The sequence below is a fragment of the Piliocolobus tephrosceles genome, chromosome 3 (assembly GCF_002776525.5).
Source record: "Piliocolobus tephrosceles isolate RC106 chromosome 3, ASM277652v3, whole genome shotgun sequence".
NCBI lineage: Eukaryota > Metazoa > Chordata > Mammalia > Primates > Cercopithecidae > Piliocolobus > Piliocolobus tephrosceles.
This window is the reverse complement of record NC_045436.1, coordinates 111,600,702-111,626,300: the sequence shown is the minus strand read 5'-3', so window position 1 is coordinate 111,626,300 and position 25,599 is coordinate 111,600,702. Positions and strand designations below refer to the sequence as shown.

General features: G+C 39.4%; 1 protein-coding gene across 9 annotated transcripts in view; it reads right to left on the bottom strand.

Annotated features, from left to right (window-relative positions):
• The window catches only part of CNOT6L (CCR4-NOT transcription complex subunit 6 like), a 104,186-nt gene extending 80,371 nt beyond the window's left edge, over positions 1 to 23,815 (bottom strand). For 2 of the 9 annotated variants that reach the window (XM_023222486.2, XM_023222491.2), the window contains exon 1: positions 22,838 to 22,980. In XM_023222486.2, the coding sequence (XP_023078254.1) occupies positions 22,838 to 22,842 (5 nt within the window). In that variant the 5' untranslated portion in view covers positions 22,843 to 22,980. Of the gene's footprint in view, positions 1 to 4,781; positions 5,026 to 14,535; positions 14,956 to 22,513; positions 22,599 to 22,766; positions 22,981 to 23,120 lie in introns of those variants that run through there. The other 7 variants (XM_023222487.2, XM_023222492.2, XM_023222488.3 and 4 more) reach the window with 6 other exon arrangements.
• Between the last annotated feature and the right edge of the window lie 1,784 nt (positions 23,816 to 25,599).

Below are 25,599 nucleotides of genomic sequence, written 5' to 3'. Positions count from 1 at the left end.
GAAGTGATTGAATCATGGGGGAGGACTTCTCCCTTGCTTTTTCTTGTGATAGTGAGTTCTCAGGAGAGATGGTTGTCTGAGGGGGATGTGTGGCACTTCCCCCTTCACTCTCTCTCCCCACTGCTCTGCCATGCTAAGACATGCTTGTTTCCCCTTCACCTTCTGCCATGATTTTAGGTTTCCTGAGGCCTCTCAGTCATGCTTCTTGCCTGCGAACCAGGAGTCAATTAAACCTCTTTTCTTCATAAATTATCCAGCTTCAGCTATTTCTTTATAGCAGTGTGAGAACAGACTAACACAACTATGTAATTTCAAGAGTTATTACAAAGCTTCAGTAATCATGGCAATAAGGTACTGACAAAGATAAACATCAAGAGAACAGAGTCTAGAAGCAAACACAAACATATATGGTCAATTAATTTTCAACAAAACTGTCAAGGACACAGGTGTGGTGGCTCATGCCTGTAATCCCACCACTTTGGGGGGCTGAGGAAGGCAGACTGCCTGAGCTCAGGAGTTCGAGACCAGCCTGGATAACATGGCAAAACCCCATGTCTAACAGAGAAATACAAAAGATTAGCTGGGCATGGTGGTGTCCCTGTGGTCCTAACTACTTGGGAGGCTGGGGAGAGAGGATCACTTGAGCCTGGGAAGTCCAGGATGCAATAAGCCATGATGGTGCCGCTGCACTGAGCCATGATGGTGCCACTGCACTCCAGCCTGACAGAGGAAGTCCTTATTTAAAAAAAAAAAAAAAAAAAAAAAAAAAACCTGCCAAGGATATTCAGTGGGGAGGATAATCTTTAACTAATAGTGCTAGAACAATTAGATGATCATATTTTAAACAAATGAACCTCAAACTTTACCTCATACTATATAAAAAAAAAAAACACACACACACACACAGTAGCCCCCCCATTCCCATCCCTTATCTACAGTTTCACTGCAGTTTGCAACCTGTAGCCAACTGGGTCAGAAGATATTAAATGGAAAATTCCAGAAATAAACAATTCACAAGTTTTAAATTGTGTGCCAGTCTACGTAGTGTGATGAAATCTCATGCTGTCTCATTCAGTCCTGCTTGGACATGATTCATCCCTTTGTCCAGCATATTCACACTGTTTAGTATACCTGCCCATTAGTCAATCAGTATCTGTCTCAGTTATCAGACTGTCAGTCTCACAGTGTGTTTAAGAAACCCTTATTTTACTTAATAATGGCCCCAAAGCACGAGTAGTGATGCTGGAAATTCAGATATGCCAAAGAAAAACCATAAGGGGCTTCCTTTTTAAGTGAAAAGGTGAAAATTTTCAATTTAATAAGAGAAGAAAAAAATCATATAGTGAGGCTGCCAAGATCTGTGGTAAGAATTAATCTTCTACCTATAACATTGTGAAGAAGGAAACAGAAATTCATGTGGTAACTGCAGTTTTAGGCATCCACTGAGGGTCTTGGAATATATATCCCCCACAAATAAGGGTGGGACTACTCTATGCTCAACATGGATCACAGAGCCAAAATTATCAAATATCTAGAAGAAAACATAGAAGAACACCTTCTATGACTTTTCAAGGACTATGACTTTGGCAAGGATTTCTTCAACACCAAAACAAAAGCATGATCCATAAAACAAAAAAATGGTTAAGTTAGACTTCATCAAAATCAAGAACTTTTGCTCTTTGAAAAACATTATTAAGAAAATAGGCTAGGCATAGTGGTTCCTGTCTGTAATCCCAACACTTTGGGAGGCCAAGGAAGGAGGAGCACTGGAGACCAGGAGTTCAAGATCAGCCTGGGCAAATACAGCCAGACCCCATCTTCACAAAACTAATACAAAATCAGCCAGGTGCCTATAGTCCTAGCTACTCAGGAGGCTGAAGCAGGAGGACTGCTTGAGCCCAGAGGCTGCAGTGAGCTATGATCATGCCATTGCACTCCAGCCTTGGCAACAGATTGAAATCTTGTCTCTAAAATATATAAACAATTTTTTTAAAAAAAGAAAATAACCCACACACTGGGAAAAAATATTTACAAATCAGGTATATGATGAAGAATGTATGTCCAACATAAAGAACTATCAAAATTCAGCAATAAAAAAATTTCTAATGGGCAAAGCATTTTAATAGACACTTCAAAGAAGATATATTGATGGTAAAAAAGTAAGTAAGATGCTTTAGTCATTAGAGAAGTGAAAATTAAACCACAATGAGATTCTACTCTATACTTTGGCCTATTAGAATGGCTACATTTTTTAAAAACCGAGCAAGAAAACAACCGGAACTTTCAAACACTACAGATGAGAATGCAAAATGCTACAACTTTGGGGAAAAGTTTGAAGGTTTCTTAAAAAGGTAACAGGCCAGGCACAGTGGCTCACACGTATAATCCCAACACTTTGGGAGGCCGAGGTGGGAGGACTGCTTGAGTCAGGAGTTCAGCATGAGCCTGGGCAACATAGTAAGACCCCATTTCAATTAAAAAAAAAAAAAAAAAAAAGTCAGGCATGGTGGTGTGCACCTGTGATTCCAGCTACTAAGGCAGCCAAGGTAGAAGGATTGCTTGAGCCTGGGAGGTCAAGGCTACAATGTGCCATGATCACACAACTGCACTGCAGCCTGAGTGAAGGAGCAAGACCCTATCTCAAAAAAAGAAAAAAGTTAAATATGCAGCTACCATATGATCCAGGCATTCCACTCCTGGGTATTCACCCAAGAAAAATGAAAACATTTGTTCACCCAAAGATTCAACTGAACTCAAATGTTCTTATAGCTTTACTTATAATAGCCCCGAACTGGAAATTGTTAAACAGGCCAAGCACAGTGGCTCATGACTGTAATTCCAACACTTTGGGAGGACAAGGTGAGAGGATTGTTTCAGGCCAGTAGTTCAAGACCAGCCTGGGCAACACATCAAGTTCCTGTCTCTACAAAAAAACAAAGTTTGCTGGGCACGGTGGCATGCACCTGTAGTCCTAGCTACTCAGGAAGATTACTTGAGCCCAGGAGGTTGAGGCTGCAGTGAGCCATGCTCATGCCACTGTACTCCAGCCTAGGCTAGTATAAACAAGGTCAAAAGTAATATGTTCAGGATGGGTGTGTTAGCTCACGCCTGTAATCCCAGCACTTTCGGAGACCGAGGCAGGTGGATCACCTGAGGTCAAGAGTTCAAGACCAGCCTGGCCAACATGGTGAAACTCTGTCTCTACTAAAAATACAGAAATTAGCTGGGCATGGTGGTGGGCACCTGTAATCCCAGTTACTCAGAAGGTGAGACAGGACAGGAGAGTTGCCTGAACTCAGGAGGCGGAGGTTGCAGTGAGCTCAGATCGTACCATTGCACCACAGCCTGGGTGAGGGGAGTGAAACTCCGTATAAAAAAAAAAAAAAAGGAACACATTCAGACCCAAACTAAGACGTTGCAAGGGTACCTGTAAAAGGATCACATATCACCTATTTTAAACCAAGTGTATGAGAGATCTTTCATTTCAAGTAACAAATCCCCTAGAAAAAGTAGATTTAGTCAATGTTTTAATGTGAAAAAAACTTAAGTAACATTCTAACACTTTATATAAAATCCTTCATCTTTTTCCGTTTCCTACCTTCCAATTTCGGGCTCTGCCTCTCTGGTGGTATATGGCAAATCCAAGAATTGAGTATTTTTTCACAAATGTAATACCTGTTTGTTTATATAAACAATCACCTGTATATAAACTAAGAATGTTGTACTCCATCAAAAAAAAAAAAAAACAACTAATTCTAGAAATTGGTTTTAATTACTAGAAAACTGAACTTGATAGTATCAAAAACTGAACTAATGAATCCTTTTCATAAAGTTAATTACTTTAGCTTTTCTATTTCTTCAGGAAAATATTTTAAATTAAGTCTTGTACAAAGGCAGGTGTTATGGCTCACACCTATAATCCCAGCACTTTGGGAGACCAAGGTGGGAGGACTGCTTGAGCCCAAGTGTTCAAGGCCAGCCTGGGCAACACAGTGAGACCCTATCTCTACCCCCAAAAAAATTTTTTGTTTTTAAAGTAGCCAGGCACAGTAGCATGTGACTGTGAGTGAGCACTAGCTTCTTGGGAGGCTTAGGTAGGAGGATTACTTGAGCCCAGGAGGTCAATGAGCTTATAATCATGCCACTGCACTCCAGCTTGAACAACAAGGCAAGACCCTGTCTCTTAAAAAAAAAAAAAGTCTTGTATACGAAGTTCTGAACAATATGAAAGTCTGAGAATAGATGTAACAGCCATCCCATACTTTTGATCTGAACCAAATTATACAATATTTTAATGTTCAGATAAACATAAAAGATGCATAAAGAGGTGTTAAAACTAGTATGACTATTCTGAGAACCAGGGTTTAGAAAGTATATAAGCCATATCTAAAATCTACAAGTCTCCATTAAAAACAGTAGAGTAAAACAGAAAAATCTTAGTAACCCAACTGTCTGAGATAAAACTTGATAAAGTATAAAGAAAAGCTCCATCCAGGAAAGGGTTCCAAGGTACCAACATCTTAATTACAGAAGGATTTAAAAGAAAGGTAAGGCCAATGCTGACTCACATTGATCCAAAACAACTAGCATTAAACAAAGAGCTAACCCTTAACTTTTTGGCATGAATAAAATGCCTACAAAAGTATCCACTCTACACATACAAATGACTGCCAAGAAGGTGGTGCTTTGTATTGAACGAAAAGGTTAGAAGGGAAGGGGTGTCAACTTTAAAATAGCTCAGAAAATAGTTGATTAGAAGGATAAAGAACAAGAGAACTTACAATGGCTTTGAGTCAAGCTTGATTCCAGGAAAAGGATACTCTGACCCTATGTGAAAGCAAAAACCAGCCACTGAAAAATGTAGACACCCAGATTTTGCCAGCAGAAGGAAGAGTATTGTTCATTTCCCATGAAGGTAGCAGAACCCTTAACTTCAATTTCTAGGTTTTCTTGGCAAATAGATACTCTGCAAAAGCAACAAAGCAAACTAAATATAATGCTCTTCACAATTTCAATCCTGCACTCAAAACGTCAGCTTCACAAACTCATCAAAGGTCACAGAGGAGCTAATTTCCTGTTTTGTTACTTAAAACTCATTACCTTCCTCCTGAGCTAACCAATACGGAATAATTTCCTTCTTCTTGTTTTGAAGCTGACAAAATAATGACAGTACACATACAACATACTAAAAAAATTTTTTAGATAGTTACTAAGAATCAAGGAATAGAATTTGATATCATTTTCTGAAACAAAATTGCAGAGAATCCATGTCTAGTATTACTCCACTTGAGGAGGATTGATTTATTTTTCTTAACAAATCTTAAAACCTTTATTTTGAAGTTATTTTATCAGAAGACAAAAGGGGGGGAATGTAACATTTTATAAATATTTATCAAAAACCCAGGATAAGTCATGCACCTTGCACGTGCCTGTAGTCCTGGCTACTCAGAGGCTTAGGCAGGAGGATTCCTTGAAGTCAGGAGCCCAAGGCTATAGTGAACTGTGGTTGCATCTGCGAATAGCCACTGTATTCCAGCCTGGGCAATATAGCAAAAACTATGTCCCCCTACCCTAAAATCCTTATAGTTCATGAAACAAGATGAGAAAAATGTAAACAATGACTACCATATTGTAAACATTTATTTCCCATTTCTTTCTAAAATGTATTTAAACTTGCTTTCCACAAAAGAAATGTAACACTGTTTACACATAATTTCAATTTAGTGAAGAATACGTGTAAATTCCATTAAAGTCCATTATAAAGCTACTAAGAAGATTCCAATGGAGCAGTAGTTCTAAAACAGATGATTGTGAGGTGTGTTACAAATATAGTAATTTGTAACTATTAATAGCAAAAATTACCTAAATTTATGTACAACTTATACATACAATATAAATATACTGTATGTCAGCATTGATTCTCTATCCTCTTACCAGTATTCCAACAAGATGAAAAGAGTAGAGTTACAACTATTTCTCCCAAATATTACAAATCATGATGGATACATGTTGCATATGCACATATCCTTTATGTATGTTATATAGGTTTTAGTCTTCTTTGTATTAAAATATGCCTCTTATGCTACTAAAATATGTTTTCATTAAACATAAATGACTTCCATTTACTAAATGAATTTTCAATCTCCTTTTCAACCAGCACTCATCCCACATGGCTTCTCTGGCTTCGAAAACTAAGGACATTATTTCTTGAAACTTTACCCTCCCTTATCTTCTGGACCAGATTTTAACTAGACTGATAGAAGATAGAGTTTACGGATGAGAGAGAAAAGAAAAAATGCACTGAACACCCCCCGTATGTGCCCAGATGGGATGCTAGAGAATTTGAATTACTGCATTTAACTTCACCAAAAGTATAGACCCTAACTATCAACTATAATTTTACAGATGAGGAAGCTGAGATACAGAGAAGTTGTGCAGACATCTAACATCTCACAGCTAGAAAGTGGCTAGACAGGAATTTTAACATAGTTAAGACCAAATACAAAATCCAAGCTTCTACAAAATCATGCCAAATTTCAGATATTCCCAGAAGAAAATGTGGAGGAAATATTTTATAATCTTTGGGTGCAGAAAACTTATTCTAAGCAAGGCAAAGGCCTTTTATAAGGAATGATAAACAGTATTTTAAAACTTTAATGTCTATAAGGCAAAGAGCAAAGTCATAAACAAAATCAAAATATAAACAAGAAACTGGAACAAAGTCTCTCCAATATTGATAATGAGCAATAAGCTAATGTTTCTAAAATGTAAATAGCTATTAACAAAACAACAAGAAAAAAATACAGATACCCAATAGAAAAATTCAGGGTAAAGGTCATGATCAGGCAAATCACAAAAGAATGCATGGCCAAAAAAAAAATTACCTCCACTACAATTAACACATTCCAAAATTTAAAATATGTATGACTTCTAGTTATCAAAATGACAAAAATTAATAATGTGAGTATGAGGTTGGGAAAATAAGCATACATTACACAATTGTTGGGAGTAAAATTTTACAAAACATTTCTAAAGGGCAATCTGACAAGATGTATCAAATCTTAAATGTGTAATTACTTTGATCCAGCAATTTCTTTCCTAAAAATTTGCACTTTAAAAAAGTGTGCAAAGGTGTTTATACAAGTTTTTTCACTGCATTAGTATTGATAACCCTCAAAAATACAGAAATAAATTGTCAATCAACAGGGGATTGAATGGTAGGACATCAATAAAATGAATTACAATGAAGCCATTAAAAAGCATGAGGTAGGGCCAGGTGCCGTTGCTCATGCCTATAATCTCATCACTTTGGGAGGCTGAGGCAGGCGGATCACCTGAGGTTGGGAGTTCAAGACCAGCCTGACCAACATGGAGAAATCCCAACTCCACTAAAAATACAAAATTAGCTGGGAGTGGTGGCACATGCCTGTAATCCCAGCTGCTCAGGAGGCTGAGGCAGGAGAAACGCTTGAATCCAGGAGGCCAGGCTGCAGTGAGCCAAGATAGCGCCATTGCACTCTAGCCTGTCAACAAGAGCGAAACTCTGTCTCAAAAAAAAAAAAAAAAAAAAGCACGAGGTGTGGAAATGTAAAATGGCACTGCTACTTTGGAAAAGCCTGTCAATTCCTCAAAAAGTTAAAACACAGAAATACATATGACCCAGCAATTCCACTTCTAGGTATATACCCAAGAGAAATGAAAACATACATCTTCACAAAACCATATACATGAATTATTTATAATAACCATGTATAATAATATATTGCTCACTCATAAAAAGGAATGAAATATTGGCCGGGCACAGTGGCTCATGCCTGTAATCCCAGCACTTTGGCCAGCACTTAAGGAGGCCGAGGTAGGCAGATCACCTGAAGTCAGGAATTTGAGACCAGCCTGGCCAATATGGTGAAACCCAGTCTCTACTAAAAATACAAAAAATGAGCCAGGCACGGTGGCAGGCTCCTGTAATCCCAACTACTCGGGAGGCTGAGGCAGGAGAATTGCTTGACCTGGGAGGCAGAGGTTGTGGTGAACCGATATCGCGCACCACTGCACTCCAGCCTGGGTGATGCAGCAAGACCCCATCTCAAAAAAAAAAAAAAATAATAATGAAAAACTGTTACATGCTACAACATGAATTAATTTTGAAAATATTATGCTAAGTGAAAAAAGCAGATACAGCCACATATTATATGATTCTACTTATATTAAATGCCTAGAAGAAGCAAATCCATAGAGACAGAAAGTAGAGTAGAAATTGTCAGCTGGAACTAACTGATATTAAATATGAGGTTTCTTTTGCGGGTGATGGAAACAATCTGGAATTTGCCAGTAGTGGTGGTTCGCAACACAGTGAATGTACTAAAACCACTGAAATATACACTTCAAAATGGTGAATGTTTGTGTTATGTAATAAATATCTCAATTTTTATCCAATTTTCTAAAGCATGAGGTGTATTTATTAATGAAAAAAGATATTTTCAAATAAAAAAGCAAATTAAAAACAGTATATACAATATGAATCTATTTCAGTTATGTTTTTGTAGTTATGTAAGTATACATTGACCAGAAACAGATAACAGTACTACTGCTTAGCCTTGAACAACATGGGTTTGAACTGCACAGGTTCACTCATGTGAGGATCTTTTTTTAACCAAACACAGATGGAAAATATAGCACTCGTGAGATGAGAAACCCATGTAGACAGAGGGCCAATTTTTCATACACATGGCAGGACCTGAGTATGTATGCATGGATTTAGGCATACACAAGGGTCAAGGAACCAATCCTCTCTATACCAATAGACTACTGTATATATTATACTACTAACAAGCTTGATCGCCATGAAGCAGGATAACCAGAAAATTATGCGTTTTATTATCATTTGAATTTTTTTTCAAAGAACACATATTACTTCCCAAAACAGACATGATGCAATAAAAATACTACCATCTGCAAAGAAAAGTACATTACTATGACAAAAATACATAGAAGAGGGTAAAACAGGAGACAATACAAGCAAAGATAATAAACCTGGGTTCCATAAATCTCAGGAAACTTGTGAATTTATATAGAATTACATCGCCATTTTCACTAATCTCTAAAATTTTCATACAAACCTAAATAATCTATCATAATAGTATTAGCAGTACCTGTGATTTTTGTCATTAACAGAAGTACATTTTCATTTCATATTATAGTTGTTACAGAAATCTCAAAATATCTGTATGTACCAGTACTCCAAAATTATGGTAGTTATTAGACTCACTGCAAGATGTTACTTAACAGCATTAATAGAGAAGCATATATATTACTATATCATATTTTGGCATTTCAATATAACAAGTTCCTTTTAAGTCCTATTTACTTTATTTCACTCATTTAAAATTGTTATTCTACAATGGATTCACTGCCTTCTCCAGACTGAAAAAAGGTCCACAGCACCAAAGATTAAGAATCCATGAATTAGTGGCAGGAAGGGAAACCAATCATGAGGATATTCTAATAATTCAAGCATAAAGTAAGCAGAGCCCAAATTCACGCAACAATAGAAATCACTTCAACAGAATTCACAGCAATCTATTTAACACAAAATACACAATTTTCTTCCTTGACCTGCCTCTTCAGTTTTTCTTCTTCGTCTCTGACTTCCTCATAGTCATTCATTAAGTAGATCTATTTCTTATCACTTTATATTTTAACTTTTTTTTAAAAAGGCCTCCTTCTTTCCAGTCCCATCTCCTCAGCTGATTGTGAATACCTCAATTAGATTAATCTTTTTAAAAAATTAACTTCAGGTTGGGCACAGTGGCTCACGCCTATAATCCCAGCACTTTGGGAGGCCAAGGCAGGCGGATCAACTGAGGTCTGGAGTTCGAGATCAGCCTGACCAACACGGAGAATCCCCATCTCTACTAAAAACACAAAATTAGCCGGGCATGGTGGTGCACGCCTGTAATCCCAGGTACTCGGAAGGCTGAGGCAGGAGAATCACTTGAACCCGGGAGGCGGAGGTTGCATGCCATTGCACTCCAGCCTAGGCAACAAGAGCAAAACTCCGTCTCAAAAAAAAAAAAAAAATTAATTTCAAACTGCCACCAACCTGCTCAAAATCATTCCATGGCTCCCAATGTCTTTAACAGTAGTACTGATAATTATGATATTCTACAGCTACATCTTGCAGTATCTATTAATCAAAACAATTGCATAGGTAATGAATGTTCTACAAAATATCTAAAACAGTATTACAACATACAACTTGTGCATTAAGAGAACCCAGGTTATGGATTTAAAAACCACCTGCACTCTAGAGTTGAAATCTTTGTATCAATGACTCCAGAACAAAATTAAAATTCCTTACCAAGATATTCAAGCCCCTCCATGATCATGCTCCAATTTGCCTTATTAACCTCATGTTCCCACTCAAGCCCTAGAAGTTAACCAGAAATTTACTTACTTTCCCACTCACCACCACCCTTGAACCTGGACTCATTTTTCTGAAACTATAGATCTGTTGATATGATTTCCGTCTGTAATGCCATTTAATTACTCATTTATTTAATAAACATTTTCCAATTCCCTACTATATGCCAAACTCTGTATTAAGCTCTACTATGTATCAAACACTTGAACTACAAAGGTGAGGCATATATCATCTGTGCCCTTAAAAAATCTCACAATCTTTTGTATTTTCAGCAGAGACAGGATTTCACCATGTTGGCCAGGATGGTCTCCATTTCCTGACCTGGTGATCCACCTGCCTCGGTTAACTGGGCGTGGTGGTGCATGCCTGCAATCCCAGCTACTCGAGAGGCTGAGGCAAAAGAATCGCTTGAAGCAGGGAGTCAGAGGTTGCAGTGAGCTGAGATCACGCCACTGCACTCCAGCATGGCGACAGAGCAAGACTCCATCTCAAAAAAAAATAAAATAAAATCCTACAATCTAAGGCTACAGGGGGGGGGATCTGTTGAGCTCAGGAATTCAAGGCCAGCCTGGGCAACATAGCAAGATCTCCATCTCTTAAAAAAAAAAAAACTCATAGTCTAATGCAAAAGAGACATAAACCCAAGTCAAACACAGGCAATACAGTAAGTGTTATCAATGAAAAATGCACAGAATGCTAGAGGAGCATAGAAAAAGTTCATAAAGCAGGAATGGAAGTACCAAGTAAGGTTTCCCAGAGTAGAAAGCACCAGAGGTAGATTATTAAAGAAATCAACGAGGTGATAAAGTTTATAAGGTATTGTAGGCATATAAAGCACAGACCAGGCTGTAAGTCACTCACTACAGCTAGGCTAGGGAATATGTGAGAGAGAGGAGTAACAAATACAAAAACTAGAAAAGTAAGCAAAGACAAGATCATCATGGCCCTTACATATAATGCTAAGAAATTTGCATCTTATTTAAAAGTAACAGGAAGCAGCAAGATATCCTAGAAAGTACACAAGTTTAGGTATTCCAATGGCCTCAATCTATCACTTACTTGACCTTTGTCAAATCTGCCTCTCTAAACTTCAATTTCCTCAACTGTAAAGTAGAAATTAATAATATCAATTTTACCAGGATTGTTACAAGAAGAAATGAGTTCACGTAAATCTCCTTGCATAGGGGTCAGTCGACAAACTGCATCCAGACTGATTTGGCAGCAAAGAATGGCTTTTACATTCTTAAAGGATTGTTAAAAAAGAATTACAACAACAAAAATTAAAGGATTGTTAAAAAACAAAAAATTATAGCAAAAAAGAATATGCAACAGAGATCTTACATGACCCAATATTTACATCTGTCCCTTCACAGAAAAAAGTTTGCTAGGCCTGGTGTGGTGGCTCATGTCTGTAATCCCAAAACTTTGGGAGGCTGAGGCGGGATCATTTGAGGTCAGGAGTTCGAGACCAGCCTGGCCAACATGGTGAAATCCCATCTCCAGTAAAAATACAAAATTTAGCGGGGTGTGGTGTAGTTGTGATGTGCACCTGTAGTCCCAGCTACTCGGGAGGCTGAGGCAGGAGAATTGCCTGAACCTGGGAGGCAGAGGTTGCAGAGAGCTGAGATCATGCCACTGCACCCCAGCCTAGGTGAGAGTGGGACTCTGCCATTTAAAAAAAAAAAAAAAGGAAGGAAAGACTAGAGAAAAGAAGAGAAGCTTGTTGTCTCCTATCCTAGCCCCGTAGTAGGTAACCAGAAAACAGTAACTACTATTAGTAAAGGATTACAAGTAGAGAATTTAAGCAATGTGGGATGAATTTTACAAGGATTTCCCTGGTGACAATGTATATAAAGGAAAAGATGTTAAATGAGATATAATGGAAGTTGTAGACTAGCAAGGAAGATACTGCAGTAGTCTATTAATTTTTTCTCTGCCTTTCTTCTCATCATAAAGGCAAGAGCAACATTTATCTCCTCTCTTACTTATCCCTGTAGTTTAAAATCCAAATGTACTCTGTATGTCACAGCACTTAATATTAGTCACTTAGCATATTCTGCCTTCACTTGTTTACTAGATCCAGACTTAAACGTCCTATAAGTGTAAGCATTATACTATAAGAGTGTTTTAAATTCAAACAGATCTGGTTGTAATCTTGGGCATGTTAATTAACTTCTTTCCTAATAGGAAACAGTAATAGTGTACGTGTATCGATTTTTAGTTCGTTTTTTTACTACAGATGTGCCAGGTAGTGTCCTAAATACTTTATAGTACATCATTTAATCCTCATAAAACTCTACAAGATAAGGAATATTATCCCCCTATGACAGATGAGAAAACTGAAGCATGGAGAGGTTAAATGAGTTTCTGTAGAGCTAGAAAGTAGAGGATCCAAGGCTCACTTTCTTAACCAGCTTTAGAATGAGAATCATATTGCCTCTCTCATAGGATTTTCAAGAATAATAATTTAGATTACACATTTAAAGGGAAGGAGGGGAGTGGCTTTTCACATTCCTTGGTACTCAGTAGTCAAATAAATATTAGTTTCATTCCCTGGTAGAAAGATTATTCTACATTTCTTTTTATTCCCCAGAACCCTGAATACAATAGTCTCTAACAAATAGAAGCTTAATAAATATTAATTAACAGGTTATACTTTTGGTGATTCAAATTCTTACAGTGTTTCAGGCTACCATTCTGTATATAACTCACATTATGTTGTTCCACAAAATTATATGTAGATATTACAGAAGATTGTACTAAATATGAACCTATAGAAGTACATACCTTATAAGTAATTTCTGGGTTTTGCTTTGTTAAATATAATAAACATTATGATCAGAAAGCAATGGATATGAGATTCCAACAAAGTCTTTGTATAGAGAGACATTAAGGTTGGGATATACTAAATTTAGTTCTATTCTTTTAGCAGTATTTGTAGCTGGTATTATATAACTCTAATTTATGTTACTCATTTAGGAAATCTATTTAAGTAATATGGGAAAGAGAAAAATAGAGTTTAAACTTTAAGATTAGAGAGGGAGGTTCTCTCTGCAAAAGATGACTATAAGGAACATAAAGTGTTTTAATCTCTATTTTGTGTCACCAATTTCAATTGTTAATAAATGAAAACAATATTTGAAAGCCCCAAATTACCAGGCATCTATTCAGTACAAATAACGAGTTACTCATAGAGCAAAACAAACTACTTATTTCTTTAAAAATAATTATAAATTTTATCTGTACCAAAATTTTAAAGCGGACTAAAAAGAATTAATGAAAATAATCCTGCTACAAAAAAAATACAAAACAAAAATTCTATTACCACTTTCCAATTTCACCTGTTAACAGGAATATTCTTAGTTAAGCTCAAAGTTAACTTCTGAGAGCTATACATGAAAGACAAAAATAAAATTTTTTAAAAATATTTATCTAATCAGAAAATGGCTGCATGGGAACACAACTAAAATTTCAAAAAGTAAACAAAGGGTAATCACCACATCAAAGGGAAACACAACTTTACCTTACTAAGCAAAGTTTCCTATGAAATTTGTTAAATTAGAAAATTATAAAGAAAACTTATAAAAACAAAGCCAATGATGCTGAAATGTTTAGGGTGGGAGAATGTCAGCAGACAGCTAGATTCAAAGTACATTAAACTAAACATAAAATTTTTTATTAACCATACCCCCAATATGGCAAATGTTTGCTTACTTTTTAGATTTTTTTAATTGGCATTTAATTGTATATATGTATGGGGTACACAGTGATGTTTCCATACATACAATGTGTAGCAATCAGATCAAGGCAATTAGCATATTCATTATCTCAAACACTTATCATTTCTTTGCATTTGGAACATTCAATATTTTCCTTCTAGCTATTTGAACCTACATAATAATATTGTTAACTATAGTCATCCTACAGTGCTACAGAACACCAGAACTTACTCCCCTATCTAGCTATAATTCTGTGCCCTTTAACAATCTCTCTCCCTAGCCCTCTTCCCCCTACCCTTCCCAGCCTCTAGAATCCTCTTTTCTACTTTTTACTTCTATGAGATCGACTTTTCTTGGCTTCCACCTAGAAGTGAGAATATGTGGTGTTTTTACCTTTCTGTTCCTGGCTTATTCCACTTAACACAGTGTCCTTTGGTTCCATCCAAGTTGCCAAGAATGACAGGATTTCATTCTTTTTGAAGATGGATTTCATTCTTTATGGCTGAAGTATTCCGTTGTGTTCACTTCTTTTTAAGTCCATGGCTGGCACTTCATTTATGATTTAGTAACTCCTCTGATGACCTCCAAACCTAGCTATCAAGCTACTCAGTAAGAAATTCTCCACACGCTTTTTAGTATTTTTCAAAAGAAACGATACTTTCCACTGCTCAAAAAAATCTTAATTATTCAGATCAGTAAAAGACTAAGTCATCTCCAAATATGCATGTGTACTGATGGGAAGATGATTAAAGATCAAGAACGGGCCGGGCGCGGTGGCTCACGCCTGTAATCCCAGCACTTTGGGAGGCTGAGGTGGGCAGATCACAAGGTCAGGAGTTCGAGACCAGCCTGGCCAACATAGTGAAACCCTGTCTCTACTAAAAATACAAAAATTAGCCTGTAGTCCCAGCTTCTCAGGAGACTGAGGCAGGAGAATCACTTGAACCTGGGAGGCAGAGGTTGCAGTGAGCTGAGATCAGGCCACTGCACTCCAGCCTGGGCGACACAGCAAGACTCTGTCTCAAAAAAAAAAAAAAACAGAAAACAAGAAAGGAATGGGGCAGAAAGGGACAGGGAAAAGGAGGAAAAGCTAGCCCCTCTTCCTCCAGCAAGTTAAACATTATTATCTGCCCCTTATTACCTGACATAGCATCTTTACTTTTCTAATCCACATTTCACACTTCCCTCAAAACTCAATCCTAACACTCTCTCACAAACAAACACACGCACACAAACAAACACTCAACAATCTAGGAAATGAACTTTCTCAACCTGATAAAGGCTATTCATGAAAAATGTATAGTTCACTACTTTCTGCACACTGCCTGCCTATGGGCTAACCCTTCTCCACAAGGAGCAGTTTAAAAAAAAAATGAAAAATCACAGCTAACATCATACTTAAGAAGATGGAACGTTTTCCCCCTAAGATTGGGAGCAAGACAAGGATTTGCTGCAAGTCAAGTGACTTCTCTTGATGTTTCTTTTCAATTATGTTCTGCAGGTTCTATCCAGGGCAATTAAGCGAGAAAATAAACTAAAATGCATCCATATTGGAAAAGCAGAATTGAAACATCATTTGTTTGCAGGTGACATGATATTCGTATGTAGAAAATCATATGGAATCCACTTAAAAACTATTAAAACTGGCCGGGTGCATTGGCTCACACCTGTAATCCCAGCACTTTAGGGAGGCTGAGGCTGGTGGATCACGAGGTCAGCAGTTCAAGACCAGCCTGGCCAAGACAGTGAAACCCCATCTCTACTAAAAATACAAAAATAAGCCAGGCATGGTGGTGGGTACCTGTAATCCTAGCTTCTCGGGAGGCTGAGGCAGGAGAATCACTTGAACCCGGGAGGCAGAGGTTGTAGTGAGCCAAGAACACGCCATTGCACTCCAGCCTGGGTGACAAAGTGAGACTCCGTCTCAAAAAAAAAAAAAAAACTATTGGAACAAAGAAATTCAGCAAGGTTGCAGGATATGAGATCAACAAACATAAATCAAGTGTATTTTTACACACTTGCCATGCAAAAAATCCCCCAATTTTTTTTAATTCCATTTACAATATCTGGAAGAATAAAACATTTGGGAAGAAATGCAGTGACAGAAGTATGAAACTTACATTCTGAAAACTATGAAACACTGTTGACAAAGAAGATCTAAATAAATAGAAAAACATCCCATGTTCATGGACAGGAAGCCCTAATATTGAGATGGCAGTGGTCCCAAAATTGATGCACAGATTTAACACAATCCCCATCAAAATTCCAGCTGACTTCTTTGCAGAAACTGACAAGCTGATCCTATAATTGATATGGAAATACAAGAGGTTCAAATAGCCAAAACAATCTTGAAAAAGAAAAAAAAGAGTTTTTCTTTTTTTCTTCTCAAAAAGTTTGAGAGGTTTGAGGACTCAGACCTCTCAATTACAAAGCTACAGTAGTCAAGACCATATTAGTGTAAGGATAAACATATAAATCGATGAAATAGAATTAAAAGTCCAGAAATAAATTCTCACACAGTTAGTTAATTTTGGACAGGGGTGATGACACAATTCAATGGAGAAAGAATAATATTTTCAATAAATGGTACTGGCACAACTGAGTATCCACATGCAAAGAAATATTAGACCTCTATAACAGATCACGTACAGAAATTAACTCAAAATGGATCAAAGATCTCAATGTAAGAGTTAAGACTATAAAACTCTCAGGACAAAACACAGAAGTAAATCTCTGTGGCCTTAGATTAGGCAATGACTTCTTAGATACGACACCAAAAGCTCAGCAAAATAACAACAATAATTTCACTTCATCAAGCTGAAAACGTTTGTGCCTCAAATGACACTATCAGGAAAATGAAAAGACAACTCACAAAATGGAGGAAAATACTTGCAAATCATATATAAGGGACACATCTAGAGTATATAGAAGACTCTTACAACTCAGTAATTTAAAAAAAAAAAACTCGTTATAAAAATGGGCAAAGAATTTGAGTCTTTTCACACACTTCTCTCCAAAGAGGATATACAAACGGCCAATAGCACATAAAAAGCATCATTAGCCATCGGGGAAATGCAAATCAAAACCAGGATCAAATCACACCCCCTAGGAGAGCTATGATGAAAAAAGGAGATAATAACAATTGTTGGCACAAAGTGGATAAATTAGAGCTCTCATACACTGCTGGTGGAAATGTAAAATACTACGACTACTTTGGAAAACTGTCTACAAGTTCCGCCAAAGTTTAAACACAAAGTGGTATATGTTTCAGCAATTCCACTCTCAGGTACATATCCAAAAGAATTCAAAACATACATACATACTAAGAACTTGTACATGAATGCTCACAGAGGTATGATTTATAATAGCCAAAAAGTGAATGTCCATCAGCTCATGAATAGATAAATGTGGTGTATTCTTACGCTGACATACTATTCACCTACTACAATAATAAAGTACTTGCTATGATACGGATCAACCATGAAAACATGGTAAGTGAAAGATGCTTATCATAAAAGACCATATGTTAAGATTGCATTTGTACAAAGTGTCCAAAAACTGGCCAAATCTACAGAGAAAGGAAGCAGTAATTGCCCAGAACTAGGGGCATAAGAGAATGAACGGTGACTCTTGAAAGATACAGGATTTATATTTTAGGTAATGAAAATGTTCTAGAAGTAACTATAGTGATGGTTGCACAATTGTGAATACACTAAAAACTGTTGAGTTGTACACTTTAAATGCATTACTTCTAAGCTATCCAAATTATGCCTCATAAAAGGTGCCCAAAAGAAAGCAAGTGTTTAAGTAATTCCTGACCCAACTGACATTCCATTTTATGTCTCAGAATGTCTATAGTTTATATCATATTGACTTGCACTAGTTCATTTGTTTTGAAATAACTAAATTATATGCTTTATCTCCCTTACTCACAAACTATAAGCCTTGCAAGAGTCTCTTCTACATCTTTCATACTTCTCTTTAGAACTGGGTACAATAATGGGTACAGAGTGGGTCCTCAGATTAGGTTTTCAATTTTCAAGATGCAAGATATTAGAAGTATTTACCATGGAGAAGTTAACCAGACTACTCCAAAATCTTCCTTTTGGGAAATAAAGAGATTACATATATCTCCCCAGAGATCCCTAACCAAACTGTTAGAACAAAAAATAAGTAAAGGTGACACCGAACTGAGGTTTCACATTATAATAACCCTGGGCAATGATAGAATAAATTGTGATTCAATCAAAATTAAAGTTGTTCAGTGATAAAATACCATTTACTGTATTAGAGACCCAGTGTCAGTGCAGTTAGTAAAAGAAAGTTGTAGTATTTTCATCATGAAGCATGAGCACAAATTAATAATTAAGCCTCTGTTGTTTACTTGATGATTTTATTGTTCTTTCTGGGTTAAGGCTCATATGTATTAACTTTAATAACTTTAGAATTATAAAAACTGCAGCAACAAACAAGAGAATATGGTAAGGTCCACCTAAATGAGATTTCCCTCAAAGTAAAAGTAATAATCATCATCTATCCCAATAACAGAGGAAGAAAATTCAAAAAATGTGTTTTCTATGAAACTATACCCAGAAACTGAAATTCAGAGTTTTGTCCTACTGATCTGAACTGATTTCAAAATACAAAGAGAAATAACTCAAATTGACAGAACTCATTAAAGCACAATGACAATCAATAACTGGATAGTACAGGAGAGACCCACTAAAGGTTACAGGATCCAACTGTAATGCTCTCTGAAAAATGTGTATCTTTAAATAGCTACAGAAACTCACTTGTCATTTAAGCCCCTCAATGATGAGAGCTTCACCCTCCCACTCCTGTGACTCTTCTCTCCTTTCTCCTCTCCCCACCACTCTCCACTCACACACAATGTTACTCTTTTAAGATGGAAAGCAATTCTTAACTATCATAATTTACCTTTTGGATGTAATTTCATAAATATACGCTAACATCTACAATAACACCATGAAATGCCCCTTGTAGCAGAGATGGCCAAGCTTTCCACCAGCCAGGGACATTTCCCACTCCCCTTGCGTTCAAATAAGACTCTGTGACAAATCTTGCTAATAAAATTTGGAGGAATGTTTGTCATTTAAGTCTGGAGTTTCTTCAGAAATGGTCTTCAGGTAATAAGGAGGACTCCAAGGCCCTAAGAAATGGTGGAGTCACAAGATGTAAGTTGTATGAGTTCTTAAACTACAACATAGAGGAAAGCCACAAGAAATCTGCTAACCAGGAGCACCTGCACTGGAACTGTCATGAAAGCAAGTAAACTGTCATGAAAGCAAGTAAACATCTGCACTGAACTGTCATGAAAGCAAGTAAACTTCTCTGAAATTTTGGAATGTATTTATTACTCTAATTAGCATTACCCAAAGTAATACACACAGAAATTCCTAAGTATTCCAATTCTCCCTAATTAAAGACATTAATAACAGATATTTTGGAAAGATTGCTTAAAAACCTATTTAAGTAACATTAAATTTTAAAATCTAAACAAGTTTCCACCTTGATTTTGTTGTAACATAATTCCCTTAGTTTAAATAGCCTTAGTACTTCCACTTCATATCCAAATACCTTTACAGTTCAATATCATCTGTTTTCATGATTACTACAGAGAAACGTTCTCACCAATTCTTCCAAATTAAAAAAAAATTATGAAGTCTTTGAAAATAATTAATAAAGTCCAATGAAAATTACTTTATCAAATACTAATAAGAGCAAATTCATTTCTATTTCATTGTTTCTAAGGTATTAAAAAGTATCATTTATAGTTTTAAGGTAAGAATTATTCTTTTAAATATAACCATATGGCAGAATATTCTGTTCAATGTAAATACACACTCCACACACACTTTAAGAAAATCATATTTTGCATTCTAATAGTTGCCCCTAGTTATTTATAAAAATTCAAGCCCCTCAATGATGAGAGCTTCCCCCTCCCCATCCTGTGACTCTTATCTTCACAGAAATTTTTATATTAAAAAAATGCATAAAAGTTATACTGAATGTGTTGAAATTTTAGTTTGAATCTTAGAAAGTAAGATTTTTTACAGCTTATCATTTATTGATACAAATAAATTACGTAAGTCCTACTGGGAAACCTGGCATTTGTAAATAGGGCCATGACAAATTTAAACCAAACTCCCACATTCTCTTTGTCCTGTCTTTACCCAAAACAAAACAAAAAAAACCAATATCTTAACTTTTCTGTTATCTGTACCTTAAATTTCATACCTCTCCATGATATTATTTTTTCCACACAGCACAGTTAAAATGTAAGAACACATTTCCTACTCCAGACAAAATAAAAATGGAAAGTTATTGAAAGTTAAGTTGACAGAGGATTTTACCTTACATTCAGAGAAATATTCTAAGAGGTTTTGTTTACCAAAATCAGTCAACATGAGCTAGCATTTTTCGCAGTATTTAAACTTTGGGGATCTATATAAATTTTGGTTCCTTGACCCTTTTTAATATTTAACTGTATTGAAACATATATGTGCTATATAGAGGTTGCAAATTTTTTTCCAGGGCTACAAAACAAAAATCATAAAGAATAATGAAACTGAGAGTCTATTTGAAAATATGAAAAAAATATTAAGTATAACTATTTTTATAAATGACTAGGCTATTTTAATGACCTTTTTATTATTAGAAAAATGACTTCTCATACACATTAAAGTCGTTTATATATATATATAGCTTTTGTACACTGAAGGGCTCTGAAATATTCCATTGTCTTTTTTATGTTATAGTTACATAATATTGCTCTAAATAATTAATCATATTTATGCTTGCAAAGGCTCAATGCCCATAGTCAGGGCTGCAGGAGGCAGAACTAAAATTTAACTAAGCATCTACTATATGCCAAACATGTTTTCTCATTCTATTCTCAAAACGACCTTACTATAAAGGTATTAGCTCTCTGTGACTGATAAAACTCTGGTTTATAGATACTAGATATGTTGCCTAAGGTCAAACAGCTAAGAAAAATCACACAGCTGGGATGCTAACTGAAGTCTGTAAAACAAGTCATTTTCCCACTAACTGCATGTGTTAAATTATTTTTCCAGTAGTGGTAATAGAGAACAGCTCTTCGCCCCTCCTTCTCTTCCCTCCACTTCCCCGTGAACAACATACACTATTTCTTTGTGAGACCAGGTGCAAAGAGCAATATCTGGCCGTGACACACGAGTACGGCCTACAAGGATCGAATCTGTATTATGATTTTATCCATAGTAGGGTTCTAGCTAAATGATCCAACTACATACAAATGTAATAAGGTTGGAGTAGAAAAGCACATTAGCAAATAATTATCCAAATGCCATTTGTATTTGGTTCTGAAATGTACTGTACACCTACTGGCAGCAGGTTTATCTTTACAATTGAGTTTTGCTTAGACTATTCTCAAAATAGCTTTCCAGCAGCACATGCTGAGTAGACAACAGAGGCTGCTTCATCTAGTTTTTGGAAACTGAGAAAAAGGTGTTTGTTGAGCCTATCTTGATTGACAAGATAACTAGAGGCAATACGGTAAAATGTAACACTGTGCTTCCAATGTGTACAAACGGCTCAGCTAAACTCCCTGAACACAATCCACCTAAACAGTGTAAGCTCAATAGCCGGCCGAGTTAAGGAGGATGACAGCTCCAGTAACTTCCTCTTCCTTACCCAGCTCCTCAGCTCGGCGGCGCGTACACGCCTCTCCCCCTAGGAGGCAGGATAAAACAATTTCAAATGCACAAAATCCATCCAATCCCACCAATACCACCGGCCAGGGAAACCAGTTTCCCTTTCTTCCTCAGCCCTTCCAAGAAAATGTTTGTCTAATAAAAAAAAAAAAAAAAAAAAAAAAAGATCTTACCAACGGCAAAGTATTTGCAACAAAAATCCAAAATATTTACTCGGTCCCTCCACACAGCCTTAGGGGAAGGATGAAAAGAAGGGAACACGACACCGCGGATTCCCAACTGTTCTGATTCACTTTCCCTCGGGTCCCACAGCCGGCCGGGCGAAGGCTTGCAGTTGGAACGCCAAAATAAGCCTTCGCCTCTCAGGAGACGCGCAGGCGGCCACGGCGACGGCAATCGGCGCGTCCCGCCTCCGACCCTCACCTGCCCAGGCCCGAAGCAGCGCTGTGGGCTCGCGCGGGCTCGGCGTCCCGGGAGGCGTCCGGGGAGGCAGGCGGGCGCCCAGGCGGTTAGGCCGCGCTGCAGGCCGGCGCGCTTCCTGCCGCGGCCGGGGAACGGCGGCGCGGCACCGACCCACAGCTCTCTCAGCCCCGCTGCCGCGCGTGTGCCGCACTCATTCAGCCCTCCCCGGCCGGCCCCCGAGAAGCAGCTCTCACCTGCGAGGCTCGGGAGCCTCAGCCACAAAACAGGAGGGACACGCCACTCTGGGGTCCCGGCCCCAGGCCACCCCCGACACACACACACACACACACCCCGGAACCTTCGCCCGCCTCTGAAGAGACGCGGGTCAGCCCCGCCGCCCCCTCCAGTCACCCGACACACACCCACTCGCCGTGGGTCCTCGGGCCGCCTCCCCACCCGCCAAAGTCCCAACTCGCACACCCACACGCACATTTGTCCCTCTCCCACCTCATTTCCCCGGGGAAGCGCTCCCCTTCCCAACACTCTCGATCCTACTCGGAGGCACAAGAACACTCTACCTCATTCTCTTCCTCTGGCCCAGAAGAAGCAACAGCAGCCATTTCCCCGCGGCAGGGGAAACACACACACAAACACGCGCGCGCGCGCGCACCAGGCCCCCACAGATGCTTCCCCTCCAGAGCCGCGGCCGCAGACGCAAACACAAACACCCACGGCAGGCCTCGCTCCCGCCCGCCCCGAGGGGAAGCCGCGGCGGCAAACAGGGCCCGGACCTGGGACTCGCTGGCGGGCGCGCAGGGAACCCGGGCCCGGGCTCTCGGGGGGCCCGCGCCCCCTCCTCACCTGCATTCAGCGCGCCGGGGTCCGGGCGGCGGCGGCGGCGGCGGCGACGGGGCGGTTGGTGCTGGTGCTGCGGCGGCGGGGGAGGCGGCGGCGGCGGTGGCGGCGGGGCTGAGGGCAGCAAAGACATGCAGGCAGCCCGCCGGGGGGAGAGGCACCGGCCGGAGGGGATGCGGGGCGGGCGGGCCGGGCCGGGCCGCCTGACGAACGGCAGAGGCGGCGGCGCGGAGGGCGGCTGAAGGGAGTGAGAAGGAGACAGACCGGGGGGCGGGAAGGGGGACGAGGGCCGCGCCGCCGGGCTTCGAGGACAGTGACCCCAGGCGCGCAGGAGAGGCCCCGGGGCCGCAGCTGCCGGCGCGAAGGCCCCAGCCGAAGGAAGCTGCGCCCCCGCAGGGCCGGAGCCGCGGCTATTGCTCCGAGAGCCACGCAGAGCCTGGCCTTGGCCTTGGCCTCCTGGTGCTTGGGCTGCCGCCGCTGCGGGGGTTGCCGCTGCGCCGGGTGCTGCTGGGGCCGAGGTTGAACAGAGACGCCAGCTTTCGGTGCCTTCGCTTCCGCTCACACACGTTCACACCCCCGAGGGCCGGGGGAGAGACGTCCGGGCGATATCGGTATTGAGATTAATAACAAGGTGCAGAGAGTGCGAGAAGGAGAAGGGTTGATTGACGTGGAGGGGCTGGCGGGAGTCAGTCACTCCACAGCACGGAGGGTTGGGGTGAGGGGAAGGAGGCGGGGCGATAACGGGGCGGAGCTTCTACGCCGCGCCTTGGCCCCGCCTACCGTGCGCCGCGTTTTGTCGCGGTGAGCGCGCGGAGGCCGGTGCTTCTTGTTGGTTTTCTCTTTTGCCCTGGCTGTTTTCTCACTGTCTTTGCCTGGTTTGAGCGAGGAGCAGAGCTGAGAAGAGTGGCAGGGTTTCAAAAACCCACATCCACAGAGCCTTGGCGGAAGAGACGGAAAACCGCCTCACCCCGGGTTCTTGTGTGGGCGCTGTTTACTGCACCCTCCTCGCCCGAGGCGACCTGACGGCGAAGCGGAGCGTAGGTCTAGGTGGCGGAGACGCCAGGTGAGGTGAAGGGACCGAAGGAAATGTTTCCTGACGTCTTCGGTCGATTTTTTTTTGAAAACGTGTAACATCTGTAAGTTGTATCGTGAAAGGTAAATAAAAGAACCTGTGACGCTTAGCGATAACCCGGTCCTATTTTCTAATTCTCCCTTCTTGTTGTAGACTTTGGTTTGTTGTTTAGTAGTTTATCCCTCCATCTACAGAATGAAAACATCCTAATGTAAACTAGAAATAGTAGTGTTTACTTGGTGAACGTGGCTGATACTTTTAAGTTTCTGGGGTTTGTTTTTGTTTTGTGGGCTAGCTTCAGCTTTTAACCGCCAGCAGTCCGAAAAGCAAATTACACCGGCTGTAGAGGCAGAGTACTGCTGTTGCAGTTTTGCACAATTTTAATCTCTTTCTCAATGCATGCCCGGACCCATGTATTTACCAGTGTTGGTCAAGGGTATATTAGCAATGTTCAGTATTTATCCCCCCACAGGAGTGTTTAGCACACTAAGCACGTTGCGTTGGTTGCAATTCATCTTAGGCCTTATTACTGAATGTAAAATGCCTTCCTCTCTTGGGGGAAAAGGTGCGGTAAAAATGCAAATCATCATTTAGCTAAAACTGAACAGCTGTTACAAGAGTTCACAATTGCAGAACTATTGCACCACTTTCATCTTGGCACCAGGAAGGGTGAATGAGTGAGTAAAAAAGCTCCTCAGTTCACAAGACCACAGACTACTTTCTTTTCTACCTATGTTAATTTTCCATTTCCCTCCCTAGCAACACCAGCCCCACACCATCTTCTGTAAAACATGTCAAAACGTCCTTAAGCCTGGAAGAAGTCTCACTCTTTCTCAACTATCTGAGAGTCTAGGCTGACATAAAATGAATAATTATCTTTGACTTTGTAAGCAGGAAAGCCAAGCAAGTCACTTCAGGAGTCCAAATAGTGGACCTGCCTCAATGACATCTTGCCACAGTATTTCTCCTTGGCACACAAACACTCTCTCCCAAGGAGAAATACTACCAAATATGGAAGGAAAGAGGAAAATAAATACCTGAAAAAATACAAATCAGATAATGTGATAGCCTCACAGATCTAAGCATCTTTAACGATAAATTTTCTATGAATATTCAATGAATTTTCATATACAATAAACAAACACATATGGAGGGCATATTGTGTTCCAGACGCTATGTTTAGCATTGGAGACACACAGCCAAGCATATATAGTCCCTTTTTTTAAGTAACTCACAATCATTATAGGGGAAGCTGATACATAAACAGGAAATTCTCACGGAACAAACCAGAAATGAAAGTATGAGAGATGACACAAAATTAATATTCACAACAATGTCTAGGAGGATGGACTGACAGCACTGGCATTTACACATGAGCCATATGACATCTGCCCACTCTCACAGGCTGCCTAG